At 38.3% G+C, this 13,035-nt stretch overlaps 4 protein-coding genes across 5 annotated transcripts; 1 reads left to right on the top strand and 3 right to left on the bottom strand.

Annotated features, from left to right (window-relative positions):
- Positions 1 to 5: 5 nt before the first annotated feature.
- On the bottom strand, positions 6 to 3,090 carry DOT4 (Pentatricopeptide repeat (PPR) superfamily protein). The gene has a single exon (XM_008227118.3). The coding sequence runs from the start codon at positions 3,023 to 3,025 to the stop codon at positions 389 to 391; it is 2,637 nt and encodes an 878-aa protein (XP_008225340.2). The 5' UTR covers positions 3,026 to 3,090; the 3' UTR covers positions 6 to 388.
- A 143-nt stretch (positions 3,091 to 3,233) lies between these two features.
- On the top strand, positions 3,234 to 4,778 carry LOC103324974 (Rho termination factor). Its single transcript, XM_008227098.2, has 3 exons — positions 3,234 to 3,426; positions 3,770 to 4,096; positions 4,268 to 4,778. Exons 1-3 carry the CDS (start codon positions 3,324 to 3,326, stop codon positions 4,585 to 4,587), a joined length of 750 nt encoding a protein of 249 aa, XP_008225320.2. The 5' UTR covers positions 3,234 to 3,323; the 3' UTR covers positions 4,588 to 4,778.
- A 196-nt stretch (positions 4,779 to 4,974) lies between these two features.
- Positions 4,975 to 6,862, bottom strand: LOC103324973 (Ribosomal L5P family protein). The gene is made up of 5 exons (XM_008227096.3): positions 6,705 to 6,862; positions 6,491 to 6,598; positions 6,351 to 6,393; positions 6,063 to 6,258; positions 4,975 to 5,363 (listed from the first exon to the last, which is right to left on the bottom strand). Exons 1-5 carry the CDS (start codon positions 6,705 to 6,707, stop codon positions 5,165 to 5,167), a joined length of 549 nt encoding a protein of 182 aa, XP_008225318.1. The 5' UTR covers positions 6,708 to 6,862; the 3' UTR covers positions 4,975 to 5,164.
- A 2,048-nt stretch (positions 6,863 to 8,910) lies between these two features.
- On the bottom strand, positions 8,911 to 12,318 carry LOC103324972 (uncharacterized). 2 transcript variants are annotated; one of them, XM_008227095.3, is made up of 3 exons: positions 11,761 to 12,318; positions 10,743 to 11,676; positions 8,911 to 9,717 (listed from the first exon to the last, which is right to left on the bottom strand). In XM_008227095.3, exons 2-3 carry the CDS (start codon positions 11,453 to 11,455, stop codon positions 9,498 to 9,500), a joined length of 933 nt encoding a protein of 310 aa, XP_008225317.2. In that variant the 5' UTR covers positions 11,456 to 11,676; positions 11,761 to 12,318; the 3' UTR covers positions 8,911 to 9,497. The 2 variants fall into 2 exon arrangements, with proteins under 2 accessions (XP_008225317.2, XP_008225316.2); XM_008227094.3 differs by having other exon boundaries at positions 10,743 to 12,318.
- Positions 12,319 to 13,035: the final 717 nt, after the last annotated feature.

Genomic DNA, 13,035 nt, shown 5'->3' with positions numbered 1-13,035 from the left:
AAGTATTTTACTAATTATGATATAGACAAATCAAATCCTGCATCTCTACTGCAATTAACGGCTGTAAAATAGGAGGCCTCTTCAAGGAAACACCACAGCATAGACAAACTGAAATCGACGCTTAGTTAGCCCTTTGTAAATGAGACTGATCATAGCCTTTCAATTTGAGTCACATCAAAACTGCGAAGCAAGCATCTCTTCAAATTGGCCCATATTAAGATACTAATTCAAATGCCTATCTAGAGTGCTCTATGTTGGTCGATCGAAAAACAATTATATACAACAATAGCTTGATCATGTGCGTGACAATCAACAACGTTTGGAGGAGGTACTTTGCAAGTGTATCGAAATTGATGAGCCTACTTGCACTTCAAAGTCCAACTTCAGTTTACCAGAAACCCCTGCAAGAACAACTCCCATCTTTCAAATGGTGAAAGCGGTTAGAATCTCTTAGAACAATCTCCCTCCTAGATGTCTTAGAGATGAACTTGGCCATCTCATGACAGTCACTGCATACTCGTAGATTCTTGGTCACCCGTATGGTTTTCCCAGGTGGCAAGTTCAGTATCCCAAATGCTATGGCTAACTTCTCACTATGCCCACAGAGAGCCACTTCTTTCTCCATCTCATCTGCATTTATCAAAGCATACTGCATTTTAGGAGAATAGCCTTCTTCCTTCATCTTCAATCTTAAACGCTTCAATAGAGACTCTATCTTTGTGGCTTGTGGGTGTGAACTATTTCCAGCGACAAAGATTTGAACTTTCCCCTTGATCTCTATCCAACTACAGCCTGGATTCTTTTTTAAGCCTTGCCGACCAATCCTCTCCCTCAACTTTTTCACTTCTTCCCACTTTTCTGCCTCTGCATAAATATTTGCTAGAAGTACATAGTACCCTGTGTTTTCTGGCTCTAGTTCAAAAACACGTTCTGCAACTTTCTCCGCTAGTTTTACATCGTGGTGGATCCTACAACCGCAGAGCAAGGAACCCCAGATAGTTGCATCTGGCTCAATGGGCATCTTGTTAATAAACTTATATGCCTTGGTTAGATTCCCAGTGCGGGCAAGAAGATCCACCATACAAGCATAGTGCTCTAACTTTGGAACAATGCTGTAATCATTTCTCATACTATCAAAGAATCTCCATGCTTCATCAAGTAACCCAGAATGACTGCAAGCATAAAGTATAGAAATGAAGGAAATACTGTCAGGTTTTATTCCTGATTTTCTCATCTCATTAAAGGCAGTAATAGCTTCCCTTCCTAATCCATGCATGCCATATCCAGCAACTATCACAGTCCAAGAAATCAGATCCTTTATGGGAATAATGTCAAAAAGTAATCGTGCAAGAACTAGTACCCCGCACTTGACATACATGTCAACAAGTGCATTGGCAACATACCGATCCGAAAAGTATCCATTTCTCAATATATGGCCATGGATCTCTTGACCTCTGTTTAGAGCTGCTAGGCTGGCACAAGCCGGAAGGACACTCGCAATTGTCATGCCGTCAGGTTTTGATTTCTGTTGCATCTCAGAAAAGAGTTTAAGAGCTTCATTGGGAAGACAGTTTTTCGAGTAACCTCCTATCATGGTATTCCACGAGACAATGTCCTTCACAGGCATATTAGAAAAAACTGAGTGAGCATCTTCCATGCTTCCACATTTCGCATACATATCCATGAGAGTATTGCAGACAAATAAACTGGAGTCCATGCCATGTTCCCTAATGTACTTATGCATATCCCTGCCTTTTTTCAATGAGCCATTACAAGCACACGCATGAAGTATGCTTGTGATTGTATAAACATCTGGGCTAACACCATTCCTTTCCATTTCTGAGAATAATTCGATCGCCTCATCTGAAAGCCCTTCTCGGACATACCCTGCTATCATTGAAGTCCATGACACAACACTTCTTTGACCCATCTTCCCAAAGACTTGAGTTGCACTACTCAGATCGCCACATTTTGAATACATGTCTAGAACATTATTGTAGAAAATGATATCCATGTCCAAACAAGTTTTTATTGCATAAGAATGAAGCGCCCTACCCAATGAAAGATTTCCCCCATCTGAACAAGCCATTAGAACATTGATAATAGTAGCCAAATCCACATCTATCCCCAAAGAAAGCATCTGTCTGAAAATATCAACCCCCTTCTCCGCAAGACCATTGGACACATATGCACTTATCATTGAATTCCACGATATAACATCTCGATCACTCAATTCATCAAACACCTTACGCGCACTTTCAATTCTTCTATTCTTAAAATAGAAGGCCATTAGCGAATTACCAACTGTGTTATCAGAACCAAATCCCAATTTGTACAGATACCCATGAACCCATTCACCTTCTCGTACATATCCTAGGGAAGAAAAACACTTTAAAATACAAGAAAATGTATAAGAATTAGCTTGGATACCCAGCTCTTGCATCTTCCTAAATAAATGTATACCTTCCCTGAAATTACGAACCTTTGCATACTCATTGATCATAAGGTTCCAAAGAAAAATCTTTCCATTTGATAATTTATCAAAAATTAGCCTAGCTTCTCTTAACTCCCCACACTTTACAAACATAAAAACAAGTTTTGCACCCAAAGGTCCATCAACTTCTGCGCCATTGCTACAAATAACTGAATGAACCCTTTTACCATCTTGCAGCGACTTAAGTCCAGCACAGAGCTCCAAGACGGAGCAGTAACCCTCCAAATCAAGCTCAGATTTTTTAGACCCGCATACCAATTCCACGGCGTTTTTTAGATTACCCATTTCACAGTATTTGCTAATCTTGGCATTCTTGTCTATAACTTCACTCTTAGTGGATATGGCGACCGAGGCTGAAACACGAAATTTGGCACAAGAATGATCCAAATTCGAAGAGAACAGAGAGGTTCTTGAAGAGGGTTTGGAGAAGAAGCAGCCATTTGAGGGTCTAGAAAACTTTGTTTCATTGTCATTGTGCGGCAGAGGAGAGACCGACAACAAGTTCGGTGAGGTTGTGGCTAGCATCAACATAGTCCCTGTAAACCAAAACAAAGCCGCGCGAAAATTTCAATTAGCCTGAACCTAGAAGATAACTAACTAGAGTCTTTATTTATACATATAAATTTTATTTTCAAATACCAAAAAGAAAAAATGGCGCGCGTGATGTACACACACCACCAGAAGTTGTGGACCAGAAAATTTTGTAATAAAATAAGAGTTACTGAAGGTAAGGGACTGTCAGAATCTAATCCATTTGTATACTCAGAATCTTGGTTTCTCATTTTCCACTTTCAACTTCAAGAACCCAAATTGGCCTTGAATTTAACATATGGGTGCAGTTGTTCATGAATATCATTCTGTGCTTCGCTTTCCCACTTTCTTCTCTTTCAGCAAGCAGCCCAAGCTGGGAAAATCCATTTTCTCTCTGAAAGGTATTTAAAGTTTTCACTTTTTAGGAATTCCACTTTGAATTCTGCAATGGGTTCTTCTTGGAATTGTGTTTGGTATCTGTTAAAGTGAAAGATCTCAGCTTGGTTTAAGTATTTTTCTTGTCTGGGATTGTTTGACTTTTTACTATTTTGAAGTCGAACATGGTGAAAATTATTTCACTTATTATGTTGTTTTTTGTTGAATTGAATTATCATTCCTCTTTTGATTAGCTTGAACTGAAGTTCGGATTTGATATCAACAAATGATTTGTTGTTTGCTGGCTATAGATAATAGACTGAGGGATCATTTCTTGATGCAGCTTGTTAAATTTGGCTGAGATTGCAGATGTGCCTTCACCCTTTGAGCGAAAGGGCCTTCACTTAACTGTGTCCTGCATTGGATCTGAAGGAAATGGAGGAGACCAACCTCCTCGGAGACGTTCTGCTTCTGGAAGAACGAATAAGAACGATGGAACTAAGAAACGTGGACCAGCTGGTAAAAAATCTAAGGCATCTGACCAGGAAGAGATCATTTCTCTATTCAGACGGATACAAACTTCGATCTCGAACAAAGAGTCTGTAAATGCTAAGGAGAAAAATTCCAATGTCTCTGAAGATAGGCCCTCTTCTGAGTCAATTCTTCAGGCTCTTTATGGATCGAGGAAGCAAAAAGGTAATGCAGATGAATGTCATGTTTGATGCAATCACTTGCGATGGCCATGCACAACACAGCTACCACTTCTGCACCTAAACATGCACATGTTCAAGTCTTATTTCTAGTTATGATGATTGAATTTCTCTGCTTTCACAATATTATTTCTTAGTCAAATACTAATTACTGCAGGCAAAGCTTTAGACAAGGCAGGGCAAGAGGTCTGGACAAGGAGGAAAGCTACGCAAGAGCAGCAAATACAGGAGGATCCCTCAGTTGCAGAGTTCAAGTTAACGCGCCCACTGTCTAAATTTGTGAAAAGATCTCCGATTCCATCTCAATCAATCCCAAGAGGACAAGTTCTTGAGCTGAATAACGGAGCATCATCTTCTGCGGCTGGAAGAATAGAAGAAATGAAACTCCCTGAGTTGAAAGAACTGGCAAAGACCAGAGGAATTAAAGGTTACTCGAAACTTAAAAAGAGCGAGCTCGTTCAACTGCTGAAGTCCTAAAGCAATGTAAAACCTTGGCCATATATTGTACCAGAGCATTATTTGTGACAGATTGAATTTCACCTTACGTTCTTCAAAATGTTGTGCAGTCCTAGCTACCCACATTTTACAGGGTGGCCACCAAAGTATGGTTGTTTTTAAACTCAAAACTCAATGCCCTCTGGTTCCTAATTGATTTTAGGGTTCTGATACTGTTTTGTGTTGTGGTTGCTTGTTCCCTTATTTGCTATGTTTCTTTTCCCATGCTATAGCCAAGGGATAGAACAATGAAAAGTCAAGCCTGTCAATCAGCTTTCAATACTGGCATGAACATCTGGGCAGCCATTTGATATTGGCAACAAATAATAAGACAGATGAGTAACAAAATGGTCACAAAGCAAACTAAAATTTGCTGACAGAAATAACGGCTGCTCCATATAAGCAACAAGAGTCGAAACAAGAGGACATCATCAAGTTTTCAAGATCAAAATTACTGGCACATCTTTTAATGGAGATACTAACTCCTGATACATAGAAATTTGTAGAAAGTAGCAGCTTGCCAAAACTAAAACAAAATATCCAAGACTAGTAGATCTGTCTAGTTAACAATATTTTGGGACTTGTTAAGAATGACCCCTTCATATTTGACCTGGAACCACTTCATTGCATCCTCCTTGGTAACCCTGTGCTGAATTCCAACACGCGACTTGCATCTGCGACGACGACCAACACGGTATCCTGGGCGCTCTAAAACAACAAAAAAGTCCATGCCATAGATACCAGTTGAAGGGTCATACCTGAAGGAAGAACAAAACTGGTTAGTGATACCCAAATATGCATGCCACTTACTAGTCTGCCTTTCAAGTTAAGGCAACCTCAACTACCCGACATTTAAATATAAACAGCCCAGGAACATTATAGGGTCATCTATTTCAAAATTATGACTCCTATGTTACAACATAATATTCAACAGATATTTGAAACAAACTCATAAAAGGTAAAAAAGAGTCATAGATATATTGTTTGCACCTCAAAGTCAGCATATTCACCTTCTTTCGAAAATGGAAAGAAATAAAACCCCTTAGCAAATACACACATGAAATTTTCACAAGTGAACATGGTGCAAAACTGCAATGTTATGCTCTTATATTGACCCCTTGCCCTATGCCCTACCTCTATTGTTACCCTACGCTGCACACTCTTTCAGCCTATGCCAATCCTAAAGGTAAATTGTAAGGAGTCAGACTAATTCCCACCCTATAAGTAGTTAGAACTTGCAAACAATTTGAGCTAAATCCAAGAAACTTGATGAATAAATCTAATTCCCATATAAAATTATTGAACTTTTCCCAATCTCATTAGAAATTAAATCTAAAGCCTAAACCACAAAACCTATCAACATACTACATGATTCCACAAACTCAATATAGAAATGATTCCACAAAGACAATTATCATGAGGTTATATGCCAAAATCAAGAATAAAGGAGCACTAACTTGATCCCAAGATCGATATGTTCCTGAATACCGAAGCCGAAGCAGCCGGTGTCACTGAAGTTCCTGCGCAAGAGCTCGTATTCCTTGACCTTCAGTCCACTCTCCAGAAGTTGCATTGCCTTGTCGCCTCTCACAGTCACGTAGCAGGCAATCTTCTCATTACGCCTGATACCGAAGGATCGCACCGTGTACCGAGCTGCAGGTAAACAAAACTCAAAAAATTAATAAATCCATAAATAACAAAAAATGAAAAAATGAAAAAGCAGAGAGAATCTAATGGAAGCTCACCTTTGGAGAAGACAGGGGTTTGGCCACTGAGTTGTTCCAAGACCTAGGGGAAAGGGGCAAAATTGGAAACAAAAAGATCAGTATATGATTTTGATATCATTTTTATTTTGGGTAGTTTTGTTGTGAGGTAAAGGAGGAACCTTGGCGGCTCTGGTGAGTCGATCACCACTTTCTCCGACAGAGATATTGAGGACGAGCTTCTGGACTTTGATTTCCCTCATGGGATTCGCCAGCTTCTTCTCCGACGCCTGAATTTGACACACAAAAAGAACTTCATCAGAACAACCACAACAACAACAACAGCACAGAAATTCTAATAAACATGAAGAGAGAGAAAGAGGAAAGAGAGGAGACCATTGTGGTATGAGAGTGTGTAGAGAAGGCGAAGCAGCAGAAACTCGGAGAAGGCAATACAAATATAGGGGGAGAGACGATGTGAGCGATGAGTGAGCTAGGGTTTTTATTTCTGATTTGGGCTGCCTCAGAACCCAGATTTGAACCCGAGCCTTTTGGGTCGGATGTAGACCAACTACACTTGTGGGCTTCCAGGAGCTCGAACCCCCAGATGAGCTTGTGGGATTCTTGCTCCTTATTTGAGGATATCCTCAGAGGCCCATTTTGGATTGCAGATTTCATTAATTCAAACTGTTTATTTTGTAAATACTCATTCAAAGAGCATCTTTACAAAAAATCATTTGAATTCGATATCATTTGACCACTCAATTGAGTTATTTAAATTTTAGTACTTTCTTTAAGCACCATGTTTATTGATTTTGTAAGACACAATTGGATGTCGAAACGGTTTCTGATTTGTCAAATTTTTTATAAGAATGATCTATAAATGAAAACCTAAAAAATAGATGGTTTGGATCATCATGAAAAAATTGTAGGGTACCCTAAATGGCGTCCCTCAATAAAAAGGGATTGTATACATACATACATACATACATATATATATATATATATAGTCACCTTTCTATTGAGGGATCCCTCAAATAATTTTATTTGAGGACGATTTTATGGTACCCTACAATTTTTTTCTCAATGATCCAAACTATCTATTTTTTAGGTCTTCATTCATAGATCATCCTTACAAAAATTAGACAAATCAAATCGCTTTCGACATCCAATTGTGTCCTACAAAATCAATGAACATGGTGCTTCAAGAAAGTATTAAAATTTCAATAACTCAATTTAGAATGGTCAAATGATATCGATTCAAGTGATTTTTTGTAGAGATGATTTTTGAATGAGTATCTACAAAATATACAGTTTGGATTAGTGAAATACAATCAAGTGGCCCTACAAGAGGTGTCCTCAAATAAACTTATTTGAGGGATCCTCAATGGAAGCTCTCTGTATATTTCATACCTCCTTAACGGACAAGTATCTGATGTAGCAAAATTAATTTGGAATTAGATAATTCCGGGTTCGAATACCGACAGCAGAATAATTTTTTTCTTTTATTTCTTTAAGTAAAATTATTTGCAAGTGAGATAATATATATATGTATTTTCTTTTCTCTTACATTAACAAGAATCCGCTGTAGCAAAATTAATTTGGAATTTGACAATTCCGGGTTCGACTCCCGGCAATGCGGAATAATTTTTTTCTTTTATATGTTTACGTAAAATTATTTGCAGGTTATACTTGTCCGTTAAGGAGGCATTTTTTTAAAATCATATAGCCGGGCGGCTATACTCGTAGGGGTTTTTTTTTTAAAATAATAAGTATCGCCGCACAGCTATACTTGTTTTGACACATGGGCACCTAATCGCTAGGCGGTCCTTTTGTCTCAGTAAATCGTATAGCCGTGCGGCTATACTCTGGCTCAATGGCCGTACGGCTATACCCTATTTTTTTTATACAAAATATTACTCTAGCCGATCGGCCATACTCGTTTTTTAAATATAGTAAGTATAGCCGCGCGGCTGTACTCAACTCCCAGCAGCAGATTAAGTTTTGCCTTTATTCATTTACGGCAGGTTAGAATTGAAACCATTCTTGACATGGATCGTTTTTGGTCATGATCCCATTCAAAATAGCATTATGGCTTTTTGATTGGTCAAATCCATCATTCTTGAGTTGTTTTAAGGCAGAGAATGTCAGTTCATGCAAATCAAATAACACGTTGAAGAGAAGAAGGAAATCCACTCTTGTGCAGCAAAGACTTGTAAAATGCAGGCAAGCAGGTTTCTTGAACCCATCTATGGCTTTGAGGGGGTGATATCACTGTTGTTTTGTCATACATTTGTTTGGTTGGTTGCTGCCTCCCAAGTACCAACCATGGATGCTTCCTTCCCCACTCTCTCCCTTCTATTAGTTTCTGTTTGTGGGTTTCTTACCCTCTACGGTCATTTTTGCTCTGTTTTTACGTTGGATTGGAGTTGCTGACTTTTGTGCAAATGGTTTCGTGGCGTGGAGGCAAAGGTACTAAAAAAGAAACAATAAAGGGTTGCTTTCGCGTCCAGTGTACACCTTGGTCTTCCAAAGTAACATACAGAAAAGTCATGCTGTATGCATCATCATAAGTCTCTGTGAACCAACATTTGAACTAGTATGCAGAAATTACGGAAGCTATGTATATTCAATTTTTGCTATTACAAATTTACATCAAGAGCAGTATAAAATGAAGTTTGTTTTATCATATTCAAAATAAATCTATCAAACACTAAAATATTAGCAAAATACATAAAACCAATGATGGGTTTTCACTTGTATAATGGAGTCTACAACAAAGATGGCGTATGGCAAAAGGTAGCTCCAAGGAATAAGAACAACTTTTTCGCTTTCTAATTTCATGTCCTAGCCTCTCTTTTTTCTTCTTTTTTCCGGCAACAAATGTTAAAGTTTATGCCAAAACCCACCAGAAAGAAAAAGAACATAAGAATATCATCCGTCACACTGAAAGAAAACACCAAATAACTGCACTCTGCTCCTAAGTTGTCATGATGGCAACTCTAATCATTTGAAACCTCAAATCTTCAGGCTTATATGCAGAAACCGACAGAGTATGTTTACATGTGAATGGAAGACCAGAAAATCCCATTAAAGGCAACATGTCGTAAGATTCCACATGACGCGCGCTACGGATGCAGCGTTGAGACATAATGCAACACGACCTCAATACTTTATCCACATCCCTGACTAGAACATATTTCCACGAAAAAACCATGGAAGTACAAAGGCTATTACCAGACATGCCATTAAAAAGTTGCAAAATGGCTGTCCCCGCCAACATCCTCCATTCCTGTCCGATGAGTTATTTTCAATACCAGAAAGCGTTTCTTCATTCCACTCCTCCATAAATCTGCTATCCCCATGACCAGTGACATTGTTCGCCGTCTGACCACAGATTTCGCACGTCCTGCATGAATAAAAATAAGAAAGGAATCAACTTATATTGTGATCTTTGATGCTAGGTTCTTGTGCAGAGAATTTCACTAGCTCTACTGTTTATTTAGACTTTGAAAATACTTCCTGACTAAAATAAGACACTCCACGGATAATTGTAACAGAAAACAATTTTAAAATCAAAAGTAACCACAGCAAAGCTTAGTTATTGGAAATGAAAAAGGTTTCACTTTCTCTTCTGCTACCTTGCGGCTATTTCATATCAGATTCACTTTAACTTTCCCAGGGTTTCAATGCACAAAAAGGGGCAAATGACAAAAGAAAAACTTGAATACCATTTATAAAATAGAACAAGATCTTGTTACTTGTCACTTGTGTCATTTACTTTGTAACACTACTATCATTTCAGAGTCGTAACACTTCCATGCAGGCAATCCTGACATGAGATCTGTGTTAACTTAAAAAACCGAGTTTGAAAACAAAAGCAGACCAAAAAGAAGAGCTGTAGTGCCATTTATAAACATTCATGAGAATTTCCTCCGCATTACTAATACAGAGATTAATAATTTTATTCACATTCTGTAATGCCAAGAGTCTTGGTTCAAGTGGTAGAAGGCCGGGGAATGTTCATATAGTTAGGTTTACATCTTATTAATCAAAGTGCAGAAAACATTTTCTGCCGTAACAATACAGTACAACTCTTAACTTCGATCTTTGAATATGGTGAAGCATGGAACAAAATTTAAGGGGTCATACTTAACACTTCTTGGACGTTCAGTTTCATTCCACATTTCAGAAAAGAAAAGACCATCGTGAAACCAAACATTACAAACGCAGAAATATCAAACGAAAATGCAACAACAAAAAAAGGTACAATTATTGCCCAATACAAAATATAATCAAACATGCACACATGTAAGAATATGCACCCACCAAGCTTAAAGCATATTGTTGAACATCTATTATTACCACCAAAAAAAAATGACAGTGGGAAGCATTGAGAGAAAGAAAACAGGGTGGAAAGATGGAAAAATTTACCTGTTTCCTTTTAGCTTAAACCATGCTTCGGCACAATGACCATGTGCAACACCTAGCTCATCTCTACACTCACAACCAAGATGAATTAATTCCGTAGGGGTAGAACTATTAGCAGTTTCAATTTTTCTGTCCGGTGATTGTTCAGAACTTAAATGGCAAATCCTACAAACCCTTTCCCCATCCCATTTATCACCAAAGCCTTTACCACTCCCACACCTCACATCAATCACATGTGAGTCTTTCTCTGCTTGAGGCACCATCTTCTTTGATTCTTCCACCAATACCTTACTCGACCCCAATTCGTCAACCTTTGTAACCAATCTTCCATTATCTCCAGTAACACGGGCAGCCTCATCCGAATTAATGACCACCAGAGTCTCAGAAACATTCCCATCAGCCAAATTGTTTGAATTCTTATTATTTCCTTGCTCAACTTCACTAGGAACCATACCACTACCAGGATGGTCGCATGCCTCCTTATCATTCAGCTTCTCAAGTCCTTCCACCACTGCTTTTTTGGACCCCAATTCCTTTCCCAATGCTTCCCAATCTTCATTTTTTCCAATAACACAAGCACCCTCTTCTGATTCAATCACAATGACAGTTTCAACAACCGACCAAACAACAGAATTTCTTGATTTCTCAGTCGTCTTTTGATCAACTGCACCCAAAACCTCACTGCTACCTTGCAGATCATGCGCCCCCGAATCCATTGCCAAACAAAAAGGTTTCCAACCTCCAAAGATTCCAACTTTCACAAACACCCAGCAATAATATACACCATACACCCAATTCTAAAACTCCACAACAGACCAACTCAAACAGTTGACGCACAAACCCAATTGGAGAACCAACGTTCTTATCTTTCTAAAGCATACGCAATGTGATGAAACTGAAAGTGACTAAACGAACGAATGAACCACTCCAAGAATATCTATATGGTAATCTCCAATCATCAAACAATCGATAAATAAATAAAAGCTAATAAGAAAAGAAACTCAACAGCTAAAAACCAAACCTTTTCTTCCGCACAGACCAGTTCAATTCCAGGAAAGGAGCTGCAAAATTGGAGCTTTAATCCTGAGATACTAAAACATAAGGAATTTCAGATCTGGGTTTTATCCAATATCAACTACACCAACTGTGTGATTTCATTTTCTAGGAATTTGGTTGTTAATCTTAACCTTATTATATAATGTATATACAGGAAATAGTATGAGGTTGGTGAAGAATGGAGCCAAAAAAATTGTTAAAAGAATATAGAAAGGTCGAGGGAACAAATAATAAGAGATTGAAGAGTATTAAACTATTAAATGGGGCAGTGTGTGTGCTGTGAAGAAGAAGATAAGGGCTTGAAGTGGATTGGATGAATCGCTATCTGCTATTATTATCTGTGCGCAAGTGCAGAGATTTTTTCCTTTTTTTATGTAAGCTGCAGATGAAGGGAATTAAAGCTTTTTGATTTGCCAGTTGGGGTTACATTTATTTATTTATTTGGAAAGAATTCCATTTGGCAGAGATTGTGGCCTTTTGGCTTACGTTTTGAATGGGCAAACTGTGTGGTTTGTGAGTGGCATTTTGTGTGTTGGAGTGTTTGTGCCGCGACTTGAGGAGTCAGAGGAGGAGTTTACAAGGTCACAATATGTTAGGTTCGCTGTCTGTCTCTTCCTATTGGCCAAGGAGAACATCTTATTTTTTATATTGGTTTGTAGCTAGTTGATTTTGACCCAAGTAAACGCTTGTAAGTATCCTATCAGATGCAGACTGGTGAGGATTTATGCAGACTCATAATTTGTTCAAAGTTGATTAGCCAATTGGGTAAGGCGACTACTTCAACGGAGAACCACTTACGTCTTCTAATTTGTATATATCTGGGGGTCTTTGAGGTCAAAACTTTAGATATTTTAATTTAAGTTGGAGTGATATGGGGGAGTTGATCTGTAGGAGAGAGCGCTTTTCTTGGTGCAAGTGAAGTATACCCAAAACAACATGGTTTTAGGCTTCCATGTTCATAAACAGAGGATCCTACTTTTATGCCATGACTCACTTTTTTACTTTATCAATATGGAATTTGAATAAAGATTTTGATTGGTTTAGATCCTCAATTTAATGTATATTTGCATTTTATCCATCAGATCCTTGAAACAATTCTATTTTCGGAGGGAGATGCAGAAGATGTGGACAAATGAATGGAAGATTTTGTGGTCAAAATGCCATTTGTCCTTCAGACACAACGACAGAATTAAGTTTCTCAAGAAGAATATCTTATTAAGATAATAGAATGAAAGACCCC

This window comes from Prunus mume, linkage group LG3, assembly GCF_029339155.1.
Source record: "Prunus mume cultivar Tortuosa linkage group LG3, ASM2933915v1, whole genome shotgun sequence".
Classification (NCBI taxonomy): domain Eukaryota; kingdom Viridiplantae; phylum Streptophyta; class Magnoliopsida; order Rosales; family Rosaceae; genus Prunus; species Prunus mume.
The sequence above is the reverse complement of the archived record's forward strand: the minus strand, read 5'-3'. Positions and strand labels throughout refer to the sequence as shown.